The 22,962-nt window shown below is 38.7% G+C and overlaps 1 protein-coding gene across 1 annotated transcript in view; it reads right to left on the reverse strand.

Moving 5' to 3' along the window:
- BLTP1 (bridge-like lipid transfer protein family member 1) overlaps positions 1 to 22,962 on the reverse strand; it is a gene marked incomplete at its 5' end in the record, with an annotated part of 79,710 nt that overhangs the window by 8,476 nt on the left and 48,272 nt on the right. Inside the window, 23 exons of the mRNA XM_084204997.1 lie at positions 1,719 to 1,911; positions 2,781 to 2,961; positions 3,098 to 3,313; positions 3,848 to 4,092; positions 5,632 to 5,694; positions 6,231 to 6,321; positions 7,011 to 7,120; positions 7,277 to 7,400; positions 8,254 to 8,384; positions 9,272 to 9,498; positions 10,349 to 10,408; positions 11,000 to 11,198; positions 11,820 to 12,031; positions 12,536 to 12,704; positions 13,411 to 13,596; positions 13,699 to 13,796; positions 15,756 to 15,861; positions 16,346 to 16,590; positions 17,128 to 17,366; positions 17,466 to 17,672; positions 20,438 to 20,488; positions 21,491 to 21,584; positions 21,950 to 22,177. Of these exons, the coding sequence (XP_084061123.1) occupies positions 1,719 to 1,911; positions 2,781 to 2,961; positions 3,098 to 3,313; positions 3,848 to 4,092; positions 5,632 to 5,694; positions 6,231 to 6,321; positions 7,011 to 7,120; positions 7,277 to 7,400; positions 8,254 to 8,384; positions 9,272 to 9,498; positions 10,349 to 10,408; positions 11,000 to 11,198; positions 11,820 to 12,031; positions 12,536 to 12,704; positions 13,411 to 13,596; positions 13,699 to 13,796; positions 15,756 to 15,861; positions 16,346 to 16,590; positions 17,128 to 17,366; positions 17,466 to 17,672; positions 20,438 to 20,488; positions 21,491 to 21,584; positions 21,950 to 22,177 (3,675 nt within the window). The remainder of the gene's footprint in view (positions 1 to 1,718; positions 1,912 to 2,780; positions 2,962 to 3,097; positions 3,314 to 3,847; positions 4,093 to 5,631; positions 5,695 to 6,230; positions 6,322 to 7,010; positions 7,121 to 7,276; positions 7,401 to 8,253; positions 8,385 to 9,271; positions 9,499 to 10,348; positions 10,409 to 10,999; positions 11,199 to 11,819; positions 12,032 to 12,535; positions 12,705 to 13,410; positions 13,597 to 13,698; positions 13,797 to 15,755; positions 15,862 to 16,345; positions 16,591 to 17,127; positions 17,367 to 17,465; positions 17,673 to 20,437; positions 20,489 to 21,490; positions 21,585 to 21,949; positions 22,178 to 22,962) is intronic.

Raw genomic sequence — 22,962 nt, forward strand, 5'->3', positions numbered from 1 at the left:
GTCATTAAGTTTTCACTTTGCAAAAATAACCATTAGTCTGTAAGGCTTAACTGTAGTATACCATTGCTCATGTTCTCAACCAAGCACTCTGTTGTCATTGTCAACACCTCACTTTTTAGAAAATAGCACTGCAAGCTAACAGACAGTTCTTCTCCAAATACCCAGTGCAAAGTAACCACAGCTGACTGGAAATGAAAGTGGCATTAGGAAAAATAAATCAACAAGTCTGGAAAGCACATCACTTTAAATGGAGAAAATACATCAGAAAATTCAATGGCAAGTCCTACTACATTTATGCAAAGAATGACTAAAGATTCTAAAGCATAATTTTTGAAAGCTTGGAACTAGCCAGAGTACAAACAAATAAAAAGGTTACTGTCTTGTAAATTTGTGGAAGAGGAATCTGGAATCCATGCTCATCAAAATATTAATATGCAGAGAAGATATAAGTACCAGCTCACTTACTGTCTCTATGCAATATAGTTATTAAAATGAATATACATCAATGGAGACATAGATTTAAAATTCTCCAAGACAAATATAAAAATTAACTACTAAAACAGAGATTAAAATCCTTTCATTTGTTAAAAAAAGAGAAAACACTGACTTCTCATTCTGTGCAAATTATTCTGTCTCATGTCTCTGACTATGTCGTCCTGTCTTACTGGAAATCAAAGACAATACAAGTTGGTCTCCATTCCAGAGGAAGAGTAGTATTATTAAAAAATAGTATAAGCAACAATAGAAGTGTTTCAAAACTATTCAGGACTAATGAATACTTATAGAAATAAAATGCATAAAGAAATAAAGTAATTACAAGCCAATCTCTAGTCTGGGGGGGCATATATATTATCATACAAGTGCAATTTCCACACCAAATGCAGAGCTTACAGACATTTAACTAGCAAGACTCAGGACCTGGACATCATGTGGTAAGAATTCAAAAGGCAAAGATTAGATAGAAGATAGATAACAAAAGTGAAGAGAAATAGCAAAAACCTCTATAGAACATCTGGTAATCATAAAGAGGATGGGCACCTAAAGGAGTAAGAACTAATGGTTCAACAGCATGAAGAACTGAGGAAAGTATCCCCCTTTCACTGTTCTCTCACAGCATCTCTGGTGATTTTATAAGTCAGAATCCACAAGCACAACTTCCAGTTATTCATTTTGCTTGGTGAGCAAGTTCTGACAAAATTTTGGCTTTGTGATTAAAGCAGTATTTAAATGCCAAAGGAGAGAAGAGTGAATGTCTCAGAAATTGGAAATGCAATCTACATGCCTCTAGATCCAACATGAGGTAACAACAACCTTCTTCTTGAAAACAGGAATCACTGGAGAAGACAAAAGCCTGTATTAGAACTCATCTTACTCCAAATCATGGCTATTTAAAGGCCTTCAATGGATGAGAAATTTACAGATATTTACACTGCTTTCCAACCTTCTTTTGTTAAAAGAAAACTGGGAGAAGGCAGTGACAGCCCAACACTGGGATAGGGTGACTATGACAAAAGTATTACTGACATTGGTTTGGCAAACAATGTCTAAAAATGCTGCTTTATGAACTGCATTTTTGCTTCTGGGGTCAGGTTTCTGCAGCCAAATCAAGCCTGGATAAACACAGTGCTCCAGGTAAGGTGCAGCCAGACCTAAAGGCAGTAGATTACACCAAGGGAAAATACATCCATGAAAGGCTCAGAAAGTTTGTCTATAAGTACCTGATGGGATGGGTGGGGGTTGGGGAGGAAGTAAGGTGTTAGTCTTGCTGTGGATAGTGCTAGAGAGAGGAGGAGATGTGGCAGTATCTTTCATACCATACAGCTTGGACTCTTTGGAAAGGGTGCGTGGCAAAGAGGATCCTCGAGAAGTGTTTGGCGATTCAGTCTTTAGAGTCTTGGAGTTGTAGTGCAGCTGGAAAGCAAAGCAGGACCAAGTTACTTCACATGGAAGAACTCCATTTCTGTACAGCCATTCGATACCACTCCTTCCCTCCAAAATTTATTTCTTCTCATTCTTTACAGAAATATCATTGTAAGATACATTACATTCCAATTCACATCCTATACATGAAAAGAACTGAAAATTTATTAATTTATCTTTTTTTTTGTACTGAACTATTTTAAAAATCAACAGAACAGAGGAAATTCATTATTTAGGAACACTGTCTAAAGCTTGTTTCTCTGTTATATCACATGCATCCTGTGCCACCTGTGCACACAGCCTCCTTTCTGTCTTAATGTGTGGTGGAACTGTTCCACTACTAAGCACAGGCATACAGAAACTGGCATAAAAAAATCAAAATACTTCTAAACCCAGGAGTTCACACCTCCTCCATGTGCACAGTAGACTACTACTGAGAACACAGAACATAACAAAAGTTGTAGAGAATGTTTAGTGATTCCTGAATTTGACTAAAAGCAACAGGCAGGACCTGAGGTATAACTGTTATCCCTGAAGACAGCACGGAATACTGGACATTGACACACATAGTCCTTCCACATTGAAAGACTAGAAAAGCCAAGCTGTATCAAGCGAGCAGCATTTGATTTATGGCATTGCTTCAATGGAATTACATCAAGTTTTTGTTCAGCAGTGACAGATTTTTCCCTGTTCTTACTCCATTAGGATTTCATATCACAAAATAAAAGGACATTTTTGTTGAGACCCTTTCATGCTAGGCTATAGAAACAATAATTAAAAACCAAGGGAGCGTACAGTTTGACTGTGTTGGAAAGAAAACATCGTCACTGCCTCCCTGCTGAGTTATCCCTTCCTTTTACCTTTACATCCACCCCAGGAATATAAAACACTGTTGTTTCCACATCACTGGATTTTGTCTGTAGAGATGATGGCACTTTCTTGCCAGCAAGTAAGTGAGTAGTAGATGCATAATTAGTTTGAAATTTCTTCTTTTTTGAAGGAGACTCTTGATCCAAACTCCTGGAACTCCTATCATAGCTCCTGAAATAAATATACTCATGTTATTAAAGTAATTTCCTGTGCCACACTGGGCCAGAACAACTGGCCATTGCAACTTGTGGTGCTGTTATTAAGCAGGGATAATTGCTGCTTATAAACCAATGCACGCATTTCTTACCTTCGCAAACTGATGTCATCGTGCTCTTGCTGGAGCATCGTGGGATGCAGCACACACTTCCCACAATCAATTTCGACCCTGATATCAAGCTCAAAGTCAATGTTTCTCTCCGTGGTGGTGCCACTGACACTCCTGTTGGTGGGTGTTGTTGGCCAGCGCTCGGTGAACAGCTGATGCACGGCAGCAAAGCCCGTGGCTTTCTTGCGAGAGGTGTTCCTGCACAGGCACAGGTGGGGGGCAGGTATCAGCAGGACATTCACCACAGCAGGGGCTACAAGGCATTCCCAAACTATGTCCACACTGTAGGATCTTATGAAAACACTTTGGGAAAAGGCCTTATCTGATATGCAGCAGTAGTAGTACAAAAAGCTAAGCTTTCCTTAAATTCTCAATCAAAAAAGGAACAAAAAAATATATACACAATCGATTTCAGATCTGTAAGTATAGACATTTTCACATCCGGTGTGTGGAACTGCGCCCTGTTCTGTGCCTCAAAAGCCTCACTTCCCAAGTTTTTTTTATTCTGTTCCAAGAGTTGAAATTTTTAACAGTTACCTCCCTTTCCAATCAGGATCCCTCCTTCCCACACAGTCACCTCACCTGCCTTCCACACACACACTTGAGTGTATTCACTACTTCATCAGCAACAGAACTAGTAGCCTTAAATTCACTATTTCAAGTTTGAGAGTACTGAAAGCATATTCAGGTAACTTCTTCATTTGTGTGTTGTTCCTCAGGACCATTACTTACGGTGGTTTCCTATAAAAATAGGTCCTCTCCCTTTCATGGTCATCCTCCTTCTCTGAGTCCTCACTGCTGGAGGATAAGCTGTCATCCCGGCGTCCTTCTTCAGGCTGGAAGGGAATGCCGGGTGAGAAGACAACTGGAGTTTTGGGTGAACCGAATACCGAGCATGAGCCTTCACTAGCAGATGAGTAATGGGAGGGACCATCAATAGTTACAGACAAAAGGTCCATTTCTGTCTCCTCTGGAAACTGATTGTGAAAAGACAAAAAGATAGTAAATTTCCACAGATTTGATTTCCACAGAGAATGTAGTAGATAGATCTGGAAATAAAGAAGCAGGCCTGCTATGAGAAACTCTCACTTCTGAGTTCCTCATAACACGGAGAGAGCAGGTAAGGGAATTGCAAGAGGATTATGAAAAAGAAGGGAATGAAAGCTTGGTGGGGAGACCTTTGCCATTGCCTGGTGATTGAGCTCAGCCTGGTAGACAAAGCTTCATCATGCTCTTACCAATTCAGAAGGAAAGGAAACATTTCATTTAAATTTAAGAACTATTTTGAAAGCAAAGGACAGAAGGCAGCCCAAGTGCCCGTGACTTGCAGGAAGCGTTAGTGAGGGCACGCAGGGCACTAGACAGAATGTACAGCACCACCCTGGGCATCCCGGCCTGAGCACAGAACTGAATGGCCTAAAGGAGCCTCCTGCTTCTCACAGAAATCATGCCACAAGCCATTTTCCAACATTAAATTCTTAAAACTCCTGTGAAAAGTATCTACAGGTGTTAAACACCAGCACTTCCTATGCAGTATCACTGTAGAGCTACAGAGTTGTTGTCTGCAAATTCAAATTAAAGCTCTGCTGAACAACTGGCATGATGTCAGCAAAGCACCTTTTTTAAAAAATATTCAACATTTGGTACCTCTAAGTGATTATTAGTTTTTTGCTGTGCCAACAAAACCTAAGCTAACTGGGCTTTTACATAACAACAACAATAGGCAGGGTAGCTTTTAAATGTGAACATATTTAAATGTGCAAAGCACATTCCCAGGTGTCATTTCCATCATTATCTCAAAAATAGGCATTTATTTCCTGGGAGCATGAGGAGAGTTAGAAGGGAGAAAAAATACATTAATATCTCTTCAGGTTTTTTTTTTGTTTGTTGGTTTGCTTGTTTAGTTTTGCCTTTCTTGATCTGAGTTTTGGGTTTGCTTGAATAATTTTTTTTTAAAGAAAAATACTATTTTCCCTAAACCTGGTTTTGAAAGCAGTTAAAAAAACTCCACTTGTTCTCAGGATATTAAGTTCTGGAACATTCCCTACTTGCTATTATTTGAAAATGTCTTATTCCACACTAAATATAAGAATTTAAACAGAAATAGGAGTGTGAGAAGTAGTCCTCCCACCTGGTAATTATTTTGTACCAGTGTTGATTGCCATCACATTGGAACACAATGTGACATGTGAAGGCACACACTAAAATCAGCCTCTAAAGCACATTTCAAGGCTAGACTTGGGTCACTTTACATCAGCCTTGCTCAGTCTTCAAGCAAAAAGGCAGTATTTCATTTTAGAAGAAGTTTTAAGTCTACATAAGGGTGCAGAAGCACTTTGATTGTTGTTCATCAACAACAAATCATGTTCCTCTACTTAGTTTATGTATCTAAATATTTTCAAACTCGATATACATTCTGTTTAGCTGAGTGCAAAAGAGATGAAATAGTGAAAAGCAGTTCCCTATGAGATTAATTAGTTCTCTGGCAAAGAATACTTGTTTCTGCTCAGAAATACCTGAAAATACCCTTCCCCTGGACAGCTGGATTGTTGTGCAATCCCCAAAGCTGTTTGATTCAACTTAATAGAAATGAAAAAATATAGAAATTAAAATAATTACAATAATCTCAGCCATGCAAAATAAGCATTTTAACCATGAGAAAACATACAAAAAAAACACCAAACAAAACAAAAAAAAAAAAAACCACAACCCCAAACCAATTCAACCATCCATTTCAAACACTGAGAAGGATATACCTGTAGAGCTACATCAAACTAATACCCATTTCCAAAACTCTAAATATATTCAAACACCAAAAAAAATTAGGTGATTTTTTGCACATCTGACAAAAACTCCAAGAAAATTACTACTGTGTGAGCCTGAGAAACAAATCAAGCCATTTTAAAATATTTTCTCTCATGAGTCAATTAATTTCTGTGCCAAGAAACCAAAATACATCTGTCTTCTAACAAAATAAGTCTATCCTTCAAAAACACATCTGTAATTTGAGGCAAAGCAGACACAAATTCAGGTTTGCCTGGATATAATTATCTCATGAACTGGTGACCAAATGGCAGAGGAAATAGAATTATATGGCATATAAAGTAATTCTTACAGAATCTTGTATGTTGAAGGTTACTCTAGGCCCAGGGGATGCAGCATCCACACGGATGTCTGGGAGGTCTTCACTGTCTCCCAGTCGAGAGCTGGAAGCAAAACAAAACCAAAACCAAAACAGCTTCTTGAGTTGTACAACAGGATTTTAGTGTCATGCAAACATTTAACTACACAAATACAAGGTCATACTTATCATTCTTTCAGGGAAGAATATATAAAAACATAATTTAAACACCTGGGTACGTGAAAAGGAAGGAGAGGGAGAAGAAAAGAGAGGAAGCTGCACAGGATTTGACCAGTACTCCATCTCTGCTAATGTCTCTAAGCAAGCTTTTCAATCCTGAAGCCAACATGCAGAAATTACAGAAAAATAAGCTATTTGTAATCTGCCACATGGGGCAATTATTCACACAGAAAAACGCATCTCCCTTTCTTCTTCTCATTACAACAGCCCTTTTAAAAGGCAGATGATTGCAAATCAGGTGTGGAAAACAAGATTCTTACAGTATGCCATTTTTCCTTATATACGTGTTTTGAAATGGGATTCTGTAGAAAACCCCAAGTTGTTGTAAAAGTGAAATCTTCTCAGAGGGTTCAGAAAAAGGAGAAAAAATGCTTTTTAGAGTATGCCTGCCTTGCAAAATTACCACTTTCTATCCAGTTCCACCACAAACAGCTGCTGCCTGTGGTAAAACGACTCTTGAGGCCAAAGTCCAACTTTTCCCCTGTCCCATGTGCTGCTGTGGCTGTGACAAATCCCAAATTCCCAGAGGCTCACCTTGTTCTATCCATTCTCTTCAGAGGTGGTCTCCCTGATGCCGAAATGCTCTTTGATCGGCTGTAGCTGGGTTTGTAGCTCAGACCCCACTTGTCTTTCAAGGAGGCAGCCTAAACCAAAAATAATATGGAAATGCAACAACTGAGAACACAGAGAAAAACCCTGGCAAGCTAAAATGCTACTGTACATGGGGAGTGCCAGCAATGTCAAAGGGTTTTTGGGACACAAGTGCTACAATATTCTCAAAGCAGCCAAATCCTGCTCACCCTCATGCTGGACCTCCGGAGCTTTTTGCGGACGTCCCTGCGGATGTCGTTCACAGCTACTGACTCCAGCTGCTGGTAGCGCTGGATTTCTTGGTTTATGGTCCCTTCACTTGCACCTAATTTCCTGGAGGTAAAGCATGGTTGAGTTACCTTACAGATATTATTTCCACAATTTCAAAATCTGTGTTGTAAGAAGGCTTTCCCTGGGAATTATGCCATTTTCTCTTTTGTCCCAATACTTATGACCAGTGCCAAAAATAGCCACAGAAGTACAAAAGCAAACATTTAACCTAAATTCCTAATTTCAGATAAAATATCCTTCTGAATGGTGACAGCAATCTCATTTTAAGTACAAACAATAAAATGTGTATCCCTTTTCATTATTTAACACTTAACTATCAACCTCTGTACTCCCATCACAGACAGATCCATTTATTGTAAGTCTGTCTTGGGGAAAAGCAGGGAAAAAGCCCAAACAAACCCAACAAACAATGTCTGAAAATACTATTAATAAAATACACAGAAGGTCAGATGAAATTCATAAAATCTAAAATAAGTTTTTCTGAAGGATTTTCTCAAGTACAGTATAAGAAAGTTTTCAAGTTTTATCTTGAAGACAACATGTACAAGATGCCAAAAAAAAAGTTAATTTAAATAATTTTTTTCTTCTTCCAAAGCTTATTACAGCTTCAAAATACTATATTTTCCTAAAGTAATCAGCATGATAATGTATCAAGATGGAAGTCTGATTTTGAATCAACAGGAAAAGGATTAAAAATCAGTCATTAAAATGCAGAGTCAGAAAAACACAGACTAATCTGACATTTATGGAACAACCTGAGAGATTTGAGAGAGTACTTGCATATCTCGCCTTTGCTTTTGGAATCCTTTTATTTTCAAATAAAGGCAACAATTTGCACTTAACCCCAGCAGTGCCACAAGATGTATGATACAAACATAAAGCAAACCCCACTTACTTTAGGTCATCAATTACTTTTGCTTGCTCATTGAGCTCTCTAATATCAACCAAACGCTTCATAAATTTCCTTCCTCGCTGTTCTCCAGTTTGGATACTGGAAACTCCCTGCCGCCGGTGATCAACAATCTCCTGTTTAAAATGAACACTTCATTAATGTCCTCATGAAAAATTGGACATCAGTACATTCTGAACAACAGGCAAAGTGAATTTCACACCTTCAATTTTGGACTAGTGCATGCAAAAGAATCAATTCATGTGAAACAGGCAGCTGATTGGATTTTTTCCAGTGATCCAAAGCCCATCATTCAGTTAGACACACTGTAACTACTACATACATGTCCCCAAGAGCAGGATCTGCCTGCTCTCATATGTGCTCTGCTAGGCTGGAGCAAGTCCCGCTTCGCTGAGCCCCAGAGATATTCTACAGGAACAGAGTATCGGTGGCTTGGGGGGCTCAGACCCAGCAGGTGATTTACAATCCTCTGCCCAAATGTGAGCTTGCGTGCCTCTCCACCCAAGCAACCTCCACCTGATTGCTGAACAACAAACAGGAGCATTAGTGTGCTGGGATAATGCTTCATCTGTCAGCAGGTTAGAGACATTAAGGAACAGCTGTTAAAATGGTTTTGTAGAAAACCAAAAAGCAAGGTCAGCAGCATATTGAGTAGAAATAGGTTTATATAATTTTTTTTTCACGTTAGTAACTTATTCTCCTGTGAAGAAAACCTAGAAGAAAGCCACAGCTTTTACAGTTCAGGTACCTGAGGTTAGGTGCTGTGTCCCTTCCATATTTTCAAATCCAGATCGTTATTCCCACAAAACACCAGCAGAAATATGATCTGCAATTTGTTGCCTTTGAAATACGGAGTTAGAAACCACACACAGAGACGTTTCTGATTTGCAACAAGACTTGCATGAGCTATAAAGACTGGCATGCTGGACTCAAGATTAAGACCCTTCTATTTGACAGAAGACTTATTCCAATTAGTAGCACTTATTTTGGTGGATTCACTTACTGCATGTATAGTGGGAGACATGGTGTCAACTTCATCCTCATCTGAAAGGTCAGCTATGTTCACAGAGTTGAGGTCAGCAATGTCATCAATATCTTCCTCTCCTGTCAACGTTGTGAGGGTGTTGCCCAAAGCATTCAGTCTTTTCCCAATGTTCGGATCCATGTGGACATCAATACCACACATCTTCCACAAAACATTCAGTGTCCAGGTTCCAGCACTACTACTTTCTGTGTTAAAAGAAATAAATCACTTTAAACAGCTTTTTCTGTTTTAAAAATCCCCCATAATGAACTACCTACCCATTAGCCAAGATAGTGTTCTTCAGTTGCAAAGAACTGTCTTTTCTGTCCATTCTGAGAACAACACATCCCACAATTGAAATGCCCAATGAAAATAAAAATACTTCACAGTATCTCTTTAACAAGTGATATAACACAGGCAGACCTCATGAAAGTACATTCCCTTCAGAGCAAGTAGAGAGCCTTCAGCTCACACAAATGCAGGCAAGTACACTATTCCAGAACAGAATTTCTAACAGCAAGAAATATAAAGCATGTCTTTCTGCATGTATAAATGCTGATCTATTTATTCAAGTCTTGAACAATGATACTTGAAGATATTATATTATATGTGTTGTTTGTCTAGTGACTACCCTCTGTGCTCACGATTTTTCTGAGTGCCACTTTTCAACATCAAAATACAGACCTTGCTCTAAGCATGAAAACACAAGATACTGGTTTTCTTCCTAGATGGAAAGATGACTAATACAGAGACTGACAGCTATTTCTGAATTACCTGGAGAAGGTCCAGACTACTTAGACTGGGCAGAGAGGGAATCTGGGAAAAAAAAAGCCTTTTCTGGGAGAGGACAAGAGAGGGATGGCAGCTCAGGGTGGAAAACCTCAGCATGAGGAAGACTGAGCAATCCCTAGGACAGGAAGCAATGCTGACTGTTATGGCAACTATTGCTGACTCTTCTCCAACCAATTAAATTAAAACACAGTTAAAAGACTTAAATTTCATATTCCATGAATGTTTTTTTATGTAGGACTTGATGAATTAAAACAAGTACATTACCTGCTGCAGCTTGGCCTGTTGTCCTAGAACACACTTCATAGGTACCATCTGGCACAACACCTACATGTAGTATACAAAGCAAGTCACTGATTAGGCAGCCAGCAAAAGCTGCTTTAGAGCAGCTCTTCCCAATCCCACCCTCAGTCTCCTGCCTGCCATAATTAAAGAATGACAGGAGTTCTAGCTTTATTTCCCACTGAAGGACTTATTTAGTAACGTGAACTTACTTGGTAACATACAAAATTCTAAATATGTGTTATGTATAATATACATATGTATTGAATCAACTTTAAAACCCATAAAAATTTTAGAATTTTCACATTATATAAAAATATTCTAAATTAGACTATTAAAATCTTACTGGGATCTTACGTAATTGTGTAAAAGCAATGCCTCCAACTCTTACAATATCTCTCAGGCAAAGCTTAAGTTATTACAATCATATATAAAGCAGCAAAGTTTATATTAATAAAGGAAAACAACCACAAAGGAATATAATCTTTTGGATCCATATTATTTTGCTTTCAAAAGGCCAAAGTCTTCTCTTTAGGTTTATTGGGAAAGGTCAGCTGTTTTTCAAGTCAATGGGAACGGCAAAAGTGGATTTATATCTAAAATACTCTTGTCCAGAATGAAATCACCTGCACTTACATGCATTCATGACTAGATCTCCTCTTATTTCTGGTTTCCAGTCATCCCAACTTGTCTCAAAGCCATCAGCAAAGCGGATGCAGAAGTTTTTAAAATGACCTTTGCTAACTAAAGACTCTGAGGAGCAGGCAGTGATGAGTGTGCTTTCAATAGTCAGGACTAAAGCAGAGCCAGTGTCCAGATCTGCAGAGTGGTTAGACTGGAAAACAAAATCACAGGCAGAACTTAGTGGTCAGTGCAATGCCAAAGTGACTACATTTACTAAATGCCATTTATCTTTCCCTATTAACTGACTCTCTACTTATATCTCCTTGTATTTTTCCTTCTCTGCTGAGAGTTTCAACAGCATCACCTGTGCCCATACAGTGCCTTGCATTGCTGTCTCCTAAATGCAACACCTACGTTATAGGTTTATTAGAGCAGTGGGAGCCAAGCTCATCTGGAAAAAGAATAAAAATCCATGTTTGATCAAGGGCTGTAATCCACATGGCCCCATGACCACAGAACACAAGTCAAGGATCAATTCTTTTTTCCAGGAAAGATGACACCTGACTTGACTGAACAATGACAAAAAGTACCTTTAATTTTTTGTGTGTTTATTTTGATGTGTACAATTATGTACAATCCTAAGTGTACAGACTGACTGGTAAATTTCTAGCTCTGAGTATGCATTATAATTATGTCTCCCTGTAAAAAAGCCCACATATTTCCTTTTATAAACTAGACCTTTTCTGAAGCTTATGTCACCTGGTTCTTGTATATGTACACTATACACAAATTGCTGTTTTAACAGACTTCCAAGAGTTGTGCTTTTGCTTACCTGGGGTGTGTTTGTGATGGGCAGGCAAATTCCTAAATCATTGACAGTCAGCTGAAGGAACAGGGTCCCAAAAGCCTGTGCAGAGGTTTGCTGGATTCCAGGCAGCATATCCACCACTTCTTTTGTGGCCATGTGAATATCTTTATGCAAAGCCATTCTCTGTTCATTCCAGTTGTCGTACGCTGCCTTGTAGTTCAGCCAGAACAGCACAGCTTAATGAGGAAACCAAAAATGCTTAATCGAAATCAACACCTTAAAAAAAATAATGTACATTCACTAAATAAATTCTTTTTGTTCTCCCTTTTTACAGCTCCTGCAGTACTTTAAGTCAGAGGATGCAGAACAATGGACACACACAAGCTCAGGATGCAGTGATCAGGCTTGTGCTGCAAAGTACAAGATGGACAAACCTGATCACTTACCAAAGTTAATACATTAAAATACAGAAAGTCCTACTGTTTTCAGCATTATTCATTTGTGAGGATTTACAATAGCAACTTCCTCCAAACCATCTGAAAACTAATCACCTCAACGTGTGGAATTTTCGATGTTTGATGACAGACTGATAAATCTGTTGCCATGGAGGAGATCTCCCAAATTTCTCAGCTACTTAACATGAAATATATTGAATCTTGAATAATCAAACCTTTTGAGGAAAAAAAAAAAATCTCTTCCTCAGTATGAACACAAACTTGTAGCAATTGTCTCTACAATACCTCTGTCAAAGGCCACGGGCTGGGCAAAAACAATGGGTCTGTTCAGAGTAATGAGCACAGCTTCCCTGTCTGATGAACCACTGATTTCCTCTCGGAGAGCATTTCTTAACCCAATTCTTGTCTTGAAATAGGCAACTTGATGGAAGTCTGAGCCAGCTTCTTCATAAACCTTAGAACATTCCAAAAAATGGGAAGAGGGAGGGGATTGTAGCAGGGAAGAGTTCAGGAATGAGGAGGGGGAAGAAAATAAACCCCAAATTACTGCATTTGACAAAATATAAAATTAAAACAACAAGCTGTGTCCTTTCCTCTTCCCCTCCTCTAGCCCAAGTCCCTTTGAGGAGCTTCAATATTTTTGCATTAAGGTCTGATCACAGCATTATTTTCTTTATTTATCATAAATTGTTAACTAATGTAGCTATTTATAGATCCAGATCCTCTATTGTGACAGTTGATTTATAGGTCCTAAGATTTCTCTCTGTCTGTTTGTTTCTAGGCATCACAAAACACTTTCATATCCTAGAACAAGTGATTCCAGGTAACAGCAGGTTTAAGAGTACAAGAGGTACAACTGTCGAACCAAGACAGACAAACTAGGTCAAAATGTAGGTCTAGCAAAGTTTGGATCTTTTCTGATCTTATTATTTCATTCAAATATTCTAAAAAATTATGCTCATATCAACAAAAGTTTTGAATTTGGTTCAGTAGAAAGGCTATTACTGTTCTAAAGGGCTAAGAATTCTAAAATATTAATAATATTGGGAAAAAAACAACAGATAAAAACCAGCATGTGCAACAAGCTCTTGGCTTGATTATGTAATTTTTTTAATCACACATTATTAAGAACATGATGTGCAAAGATTTTGAGCACTAACCTGATGTTTAACAATCTGTCCCAGTGCCAGATTCAAATCCACCTGGCATTTTCCAAACAGTTTGAGGTAGCTGCTACTTCCAGGCATTGCTTTGGTTTGCAGTCTGTTGGAGAGCTCAAGTTCTATCAACCCCGTTTCAAACCTCACAGCACGCATCGAGGGAGTTGTAGCTGTCACCTGAATTCCCTAATGGATAAGGAAGGTACAAAGGAATGAGCATCTGGTTCAGAGACACGATGAAAAAAGGAAAAAAAAAACCCCACCACTGTTTTGTCATCATAAGATTACCTTAAACTGCAGGCTCAAGGAGTAAAGAAGAATTTTTGGTTTATCTCCATCGGTTGTGCCATCATGTTCATTCCACAGAGGTATTGGCTGCTCCCCTCCTGTACACATTAAATATGCACAGTCACAGTTTTATCAAAGAAAACATTTTAAAACCAATACATATAAAAAGGTGACCATGAATTAAGTCTCATTTTAAATAATGACCAGTTGAAGATTTATAAAAACAAGTGAGGATTGTAGACATCACTGCAGATTCATCTTCTGACATATAATTAATATCTCTCCGCTAAGAATGAAGGAACAGAGGCATGTTCCTCCCTCCTGGGAAATTTTCCATAGGAAGTCTCAAAACCTGAAAGGAATAACACCTGCTTTTCAAAAAAGATGGTTTTTGTCCCCTGCACCAATGTATCTCCTACTTATCAGACAGTACAAGTTTAACGCTTGACCAAATACTATGCAAATCCCATGAAAATGAGGAATTGAAATTAGATCAATATTTTTCCATGAGAGGAGGAAAGAGTATTCTGCCGTTATTTTCTTTTTGGATTTACTTCCTCATCCTGGCACATTTCATTCCAAGTTATGTACCCTTGAAGAAGCAATCCTGGTTTTAATTCTCCTTGATATTTATCTACATTCCAACTTAGTTTATAGGAAGCGCTTGCTGCTGGAAAAGGCTAAGCCATTAATTCCCTCCAAATATGCCAATTGATCTAATTACAGTTATTTGGTGGTAAGGACAAGCAGTTGAATCATGGATTCAAAAAAAACCCAAAACAACAATAAATTTTTATCACTCCATTTTGTATCTGGATAATTTTCTTTTAATCAACATTGCCTTCAATTTCCAGATGCAATTATTATGGACTGCTCTGTTCATTAGCTCTCAATCTGTACAACTTCACCTTCAGTAATTGGTACTTAGACAGTTTTTGTATAAGGATAATATGCAAACAATACTTTAGTGCAACACAAACAGTAATTAGAAAAAATACTGCAGCACATCACACTAATTGGTATTTTCAAACCATTAAAAAAATTACTTTCCTCCAAGCCAGAGGGACCAAGCCAATTTCTGTCCCCATTGTTCTGCACTGAGCATCCAGACCCACGGATTGCTGACCTGACCACGTCCCTGCTGAATTACCCCAATATGGAAGGCACCAGTCACATTTCAAAAACCATCAGGCTGCTACTTGCAATACGAATTTACAGCCTGGAAAAGCAGAGAACCAGCACTGGTAATAAATTCCTCACATAAAAATGCAGGGCAGATTGAAAGGCAGGGTCGAAGAAATGCTGTAAAAGCTAATACAGGTTTCCTGGTTCAGCACTGTGTGCTCCTCCACAAAAAAAAATGTTCTAATAGACTATAATGACAGCTGCCAGAAGATTTATTCTTTCCCTAAGCATTTTCTTACTACCCAATACTAATATGGAACAAGTACCAGGGTGTTTCTTGTTAGCCTTCAGGGAATTTGGCATCTTCCATTTTCTCCACTGCATTTTCTAACTGCCTCGAGGGCATGTCATGTGGACCTGCACCATTCTTTTACTGCATTTGTATATACCTGAATATATATATATACAGACACACACAGAAGGACATGAAAGGAGGACACTCTTCTTACTTAGTTACCATTTTTTATTCTTTCTTTCCTCATGATGTTTCCAGCTATTGATGAATCTTACTAAACTAAAAATTAGTTAGTATATTTTTAGGGTAACTCAAAAAAATATTCAAATCAAACAAAGTGAGTACAAAAAGTAACCCAGCCAAGGTCACACCATGGAGACACACAGAGGCTGATGTCCAGAATGCCAAACAATCCTGCTTCCCAATAAAAGTCCTGCTTATGATAGACCTAGAATAATTTCCAGAGCTTCTATTATCATTTCAAAGTCCAGTTCTGCTTCCTGCTGCTGCTTGAAGCACTAGAGGTGAAATGAGGGTGTCTGTGAAATTAATGAGATGATCCTGAGAGCTACATCATGTTGCCATCAAACAAAGTCTGAGGATTTTATTTAAAGTGGCTTTTAAGTGTTCCACTTACCTGAAACCTTCTGTATGACCTCATTTACTTCCTTCATGAACACTTTTTGCACAAATACTAAATGGTTTAAAAGGTCAGTCGTGAGATTATGTTCAAAGGAGCCAACCTGTAGAAATAGAACATTTGAGAACAAACCTTAGTTTTAAAACCAGTGGATTTTTAGGTTGTAATTTTTTTTAGCTGCAAACATCAGAATTCTCAATTACAAACATGGCAGACTATTTTTCTGACTAAAGAATTAATTAGTAGGAATGCCCTGCTTTTCCCCAGCAGGTGCTTCTTTTAAGCAGCATCCCTCTTCTCTCTGGAAAAATTAACTATGGAAATTGGCACACAAGTAGAACTTATGAATAGAACATTTCATATCATTAAGGTTCTATGTCATGTCATTCTTCCACTTATGGAGCTGTCTAATCACAAAAAAACCAAAAAAATTAGCTATAAAACAACAAAAAAGCCTTCCAGTTTTTCACTATTTGGATTCAACCTGTAAACCTGAGAGTTCTGGAGGACGCAGATTGTTTAAAAAAGGCATAGACAGAATTGTAACAGAAGGGAAATAAGTTATCAGAGATGCCTTCAAGCCCTACCTCAGCCACACAGCGCAAGTAGTTGCCCTGCAGGTAGTAGCCTTGCTTGGCAGGGAGCTCATCAATACTCCAGATCTGGTCAGAGTAAGTGTCATGCTCTTCCATGACATACTTCCCTGACATGGTGACAGGAGGCAGGTTGAGGCTGGCCGAAGGAGGAATGGTTGACATGTCAGTGGCAGAAACTTTTGAAGTGAAGCGCAGTCTGTGGTTTGGAAGCTCAAAATTAAATCTGGTTTGGGCACCTGTAAAATGAAGGCAGGGAAAGAAAAGGTCTCTTATTCATCCTTAAATTTAAGAACAGCTTTAGAACAATAGAAAAAAATTGAAATGGTTAAAACGTTACTGGATTTCACACACCCAAAGAACTATAAATATGCACCCACATGCTTCAGGGTTGTCTCAATTTCTAAAGAAAACAAAGATTTCACAGTAATAAGGGGGAAGTCATACAAACCACCTCAAGAGTACCGAGGCTGTACTATTCTCAAATAGCATTACAAATTAGAATTTAATTAACCAAAGATGATAAACTTATTTCAGCAGTCAGAGGGAAGCTTCCTGGGAGTATACTACATATGAATGCATACATGTCTTCATGTGCTCTTACACGATTCCCAAAGGCAGAATGCAACAACCACAGTGAAAATTCTCTATATGGGCCCTCCTGGCTGAAGCCCATGTTAAAAAAGCAAAGCTGATGGCAACAGATTCAAAGCTCTAGCTATAACTCAACAAACACCCAGTGCTTGTGGATGCTTATAGGAAGGCCAAGCTGTCACCTGTCATTCCGTGACTCCTCATTCTTCCCATCTTGTATTCTGCCTTGAGGGAGGGCAGGAGCGCTGCTCCGATAGCAATCCCATCGATCATGGCACTGAACTTCAGCACTATGGGCTTCTTCTCCAAGCCTTCTGGCAGCTGGGGGAACTCATTTGTTTCAACCGGCGTTTGATTGATGCTCGTCGGAGTCTTCTCAGAGGGCAGAGGAGTGGCCACATCCTCTTTGGCCGGCTGGGGCCTGTGGACCGAGACAAAAAGCAGGAAACCCTTGCTGTGAATCTGCCCAGACACCTGAGGTGACAAAGCCTGGCAAGGGGAGGGGTTTGGGAGCACTCACGCGGTGGAGGGCTGCCGGATGAGGTCGGAGATCTGCTTGGAGAGCTGGTGGGAGCTGCGCACCATCATGCTGTGCAGCGTGGCCGGGTGCTGCGGGATGTTGATGCTGATGGCGCCCACCTTCACCACGGCCGCGTTGTTGGTTTTCAGCCCCCTCTGGGCGCTGTACAGGGCCTGGGATTTGGCAATGCTGCACTTCACCACAGTTCTGGCAGCAAAAGGGAACAGCGGTCATTTGCACGCCCTTCCAGTTGTGGGTTAAACTGAGGTTTGAAGTGTTAGCTGAATTTTGAAGTAATACTGTTTGTCATCTACACCCACATCCCTTTTTCTTTCGCTTTACACACAGATACACTACATGCCACAAACAACTATGCTAAACTTAAGGGAACTACACATCATGCATGGCAAAAAATATCTGTTCACAAGTGCTATCCTTGCTTAAACTAAGGTCATCAGTGCATACACACCAGGCTGCACATACACAGACAAATTTGCACACACAGAAACAAAAAAAGAGCCTTCCATTTCAACTCCTGTTCAGGAATAATCTTTTTTTTGGTAAAAAGTCAAATCTGAGTTTTTCATCCAAATAGGTCATTGGAGGAAATAACAGTAATCACAGGATTGATGAATTTGCGAATTAATACTGATGTTTAATTCAAACATAGTATTCCAAAATACATCATCTAAACTTGATTTTAATGTTGAGGAGGATATGGTTACCCAAGATAAAAAGATAACTGCACTAATCTGACAGTTTTTGATGTCATAACAGAATTTTGGCAGAGCAGAATTCACTACACTCCTACTAAAACTATACTGGGGTCACACAATGTTTTTATAGTCAATTCCTGGAGGGTTACCCAATGGAAGTATGTTATGCAGCCAACACAGAATTACAGCCTCAAAGAGAAGGACATGTAGTTGTCAAGATACAATACATCAGCTAAAATGGCTGAAAAATAGACTCTAAGATTGGCTAAAGTAGACTGTAGACTATATAAAATACATAAAAACATTCAATGCAAGTTTCTCAAATACTATATTTCAAGGGGTAAAACACTTTTTGTATCATATTTGAATTGTTTATAGACAGTTTGGTCTCAGGGTGAAAGATACAACATTCTATGAACTCCACTCTCTAAGTAATGTTTCTCCTTATTCTTTTGTTCAAGTATCAGGAAGCCCAAAGCAACCCAAAGTGGAAAGACAAACCAAAACAAAAAAAGACATCACCCTTCTGCTTATAATCAAGAAATACACAGCACTGTAATGCAAGTACTGGTCTATCAACAGCAAATTAACTGACTGAAGTTCAAGGAACACTCAGTTTTTCACAGCTGTGCAAGTGACCTAAAGCAGTTCAGAACTAATATTTTAGGGCAGACTGTCAAGTAAAAGTTAATACAAAATACGTAATGAAGGAGGAAACAATTCACAACAATTTTCAGAAAAAAAACATTATACAAATAAACATTACTTAAGAAAAAGCCAGAATTGCTTTAAACCACCTCTTTAAAAGAAAAACATCATTATTTTTCTTGATGTTTGCTCAGTTCCCACTCTCTTTCTGCTATCATTCTGACTCAACTGCTGTGAAGCTAATCAAGAACACACTTCCATCTCCATCGATAACACAAAATACTACTGCATACAAACAATTTTAGACATTTCCTTAATTAAAAATGCATTACATCAGTATAGCTGTTGCAGGAGAAAAAACCTCAGCAAAATTAACTGTGTTTTTCTCCATATTTCATGCAACAAATTAATTTCACTGCTGCTTGCCTACAAAAACCTACTTCCATGACAAGAATGAAATGTGAAACAACTGTCTGGATGTCCATTTATTATTAAAGATCTGCAGTTGGCTTACCTACAGTGATAAGCCTGTAACACATCTGGTTGCGTCTCATTAAAATCATTAATCATTATTTAAGTTACATACCAGTAATGCTTCCAGAAAGAATTCTATACTCTCACATCAATACCATAAATGATCATTCTCCAGACAAATTTGTGACAAAAAGTCTTTGTCCCACTGCAGAACCAACTACAAGGCCAGTACTCAATAGATTTTTGGGAATGTTGTAACAAGTATGTGGGGAGAAAAAAAGTCAGCAGGAAGCCCATAACACACAGCTACTATTGCACTGAGTCAGCTGTGTGTAAGTAAAGGGATCCTTCCCTTAATTCCAGCCATAAGGAATTCACTTTCTAAGCCAGAGGCTGTGTCATGTTCATGACTCACCACTAGACCTATCTAACATGGATTTATCCAATCCTTTTAATAATTTACACTTTTGTTGACCACATCATATGGCAGCCAATTCAACAACTCAGCGATGGTTTAATGCTGCTACAGAAATGACAAAAAGGAACACAAATCTCACTATTTTCCCTACATCACTTGCAGTTTTTCAGTCCATCACCTCTACTTCCAGAGCTATAAGGACATTTTAAAGTTAATCCTGCATTACCTCAACACTGAATAAACGGACACAGATCTTCAGCATGCCTGGGAGTTAAAACCAGCACACAGGGAAATAAAGACAAAAAGGAACAGCCCTGTTCATGATGACACCACAACTATCACTCCAAGCACAGCAGTTCCAAAGCAAATCTCACCTCTGTGTTCCCTACATTTATCAACAGTATTTCAGCTCATTAAAGTCAGTACAGGAGCAGATCTAAAGAACTTAAGGGCCACCAAAACCATTCTAACATTACTGTAGTGAGTGCAGTGCAATAGCAGTCCCTAAAACTGTATTGCTAACATTGACAAGGACTTTTTTAGGCAGATATTTAGCAGGCTTCATTAAAAAAAGCTTATTTAGGTAATATTAGATGGTGAACCAAGATGTAGTCAAGCAACATCTGCCTCCACAATCACACAGAGTAGGAAAGCAGCCATTATCTACACAACACAGAGTTAATTGCAAGACTATTAAACATAATAATAGAACATACAGAAACTCTTGTTTGGCTGTGCTTGTAGGAGATGTAGGAAAATCCTCCAGTCTACAGATGAAGATTGAAGAGAAAGCAAGAAAAACAAAAACAAAGCAAATAAAGAATAAGTCATGCAAAATTAGTCAGTTAATTATTTGTAACCCACAATATGACACTTATTTTCAAAATTACCAAGGTGAAGGTTTTGGTTTCGCTCATGTTTGTTCTTTGATCTTGTTGTTTTTAAGACTTATCATTATTTCCCCCCTTTCCTTTTGTACCTTTCCCAATATGTAAAACAAACATGAAGAGCTTTGGTCACCTCCAGAAACCCTTCATGACTGTAAGATTGGAACTTTTATTTATCCCTCTGAAACAAATTCACTGGAAGTAATTTAGCTGAGGAAATTATAAAATTCCATAGGTTTTCATTTCTATGGAGCATCCTCCAAACTACCCAGGAATGAAAAGGTTAGAGAAACTCAAGTGACATTGTTCAGCCCCTTTCTACAAGAGTCATGTTCTAAGACCAGTACACATACTGAGGGTTACCCAGCTAACACCCAAATTGTGTGAGGGTGATCTGTGCTACAAAGAATTGTGGTTCAGCTCATTCTGCAACTCAAACAGAAAGAGATGCAGCTGGGAGCAAATTAAAATAATGCATGGCCTCTTTGAGCCTGTGAACCTGGCAGAAATAAAAAAGCCATAACAGTGTGGATGCTGCGCAAGTGATTCATGATGTTCATGCACAGGAAGTGGTTCTCCTCCCCTCCCCTGCCACGTTGTGTCAATTATATAAAAGCTGGAGAAGGGATATTAGAACGGTAAAACTAACATGAGAGAACAAAGAATGATGCATCATGAGAGTTGAAAAATACATCTAATAAAGAAACACTATGGCCCTTACACAGGAATAATTAGCATCAGTAGATGAACTACTCCCTACAAATCTCATATGGTTTGAACCTACAAGTTTGAAAAAGCAATTAGAAACATAAGAGAAAGGAATACAACTCATGCCACTTCTATGAACTTGAACAATTTTAAATTGTGAGACTTCCTACTTACTGGATATTTGGGGTAATTCCCTCCAGCAGGACGATATTGACACCTCCTATGTGAGCGGTGGCACATGTCTCAGTCATCTTTTGGTGTAGCACATCTTTAGGAAAAAAACAATGTATTTAACAGCATTTCAGTTAGTACAATACTTCAGGTGTGCTTACTGCTTTTAAAAATACTGCAGCAGGAAAATAACTGAAAAATTAGAGCTTTAGCAGTCACAATAAGTGATGCCAACTATAAAATGTGACAAGGAGCTTCTGAAAATGAGTGGCTGTCTTCTAAGAGACTTTCATCTATGGCACTTTCTGAAAAGCCTGCAGCATCCTTTTATAATCCTTCAGCATTGTAATAATAATTTTTTTAAGCACTTGTTGAATACTATTATGTGTATTACACACATACAGTACTGCACATGTAAAGGTGCCAGGCAATTATTTAGAGAATGCTTTTAGCTCATCCCACCTTTCATTTTCTCTTTCAGGGTGAAGCTGCCATGGATCCTCTTCAGCTCGGATTCCATGGTGAGGCCACCAATGTCAGCCTCCAGGTGGGTTCTGTTCACCATCCCTATCCCAAAGATGATGAGGGTGACGTGCTGTGGCTCCGAGGTCACCAGGCTGCGCTTCCGCCCGTTGTCCTGCTCGTTCTCAAACATCACCCTGCAGGCAGGCTCCGTGGGGCTGCGCACACCTACACAAACACCAGCAGCTCTTTAAGGCTTTGTTTGTAATAAATCCTTGGCACATCCCATTTATATTTGTATTTCAAACTGAGGATCACAGATCTTTCATGTCAAGAAAACTCTTCAGGAAAATTATCTGTGCCTCACTCACCCCACCCCGATATCACTGCAACTGAACCGAATCCAAGACACAATGAAGACAATAATGAGGGATGTGGTTTCATTATTATTCAAAGATATGCTCTTATGAACCTTATATAAATATTTGTAATAATCTGACCTTATTGTTAAACCAGAAAAATGCCCTGACAGTTTCCAATTGTCCTGTTTATTTTTTGATCATTCCACAGGCAAAGGTTCTTATAATTCTGTTTTGGATGAACAAATTTTCCTTTTCAATATTCAGGGGGCTAAAAACAATACAAGAAAATCTACACTTTGTGCAGATATTGTAACTGTGGATATGATATTCTGTGCATGAAAGACACTGGTATCTGTTTAATATGAGTTGCCATCTGACACTTTCTCAGTTTTTTGTTCTTTGGTTAAAAGAAGTCCAAGGAAAATACAGCAATAGAGCAGCTATACCATCCCCTGCATGTTTACAGCAACCTAAGTTCAGCAACAAAGAAAGTGATGCTAAGTCAGCTCTCAGATTTACTCTGTGTTGAAATACAATGGAAATAGCAATAATCACACCAGATTTCAAAGTTTTAGGTGAAAATATGGCCCAAACACTTGTCATCTTTGTGGGACTTGACCAAATCACTATTTCACCTTTTGTTCTCTCACA

The sequence above is a fragment of the Fringilla coelebs genome (genome assembly GCF_963513975.1).
Source record: "Fringilla coelebs genome assembly, chromosome: 4".
NCBI classification, from domain to species: Eukaryota; Metazoa; Chordata; class Aves; order Passeriformes; family Fringillidae; genus Fringilla; species Fringilla coelebs.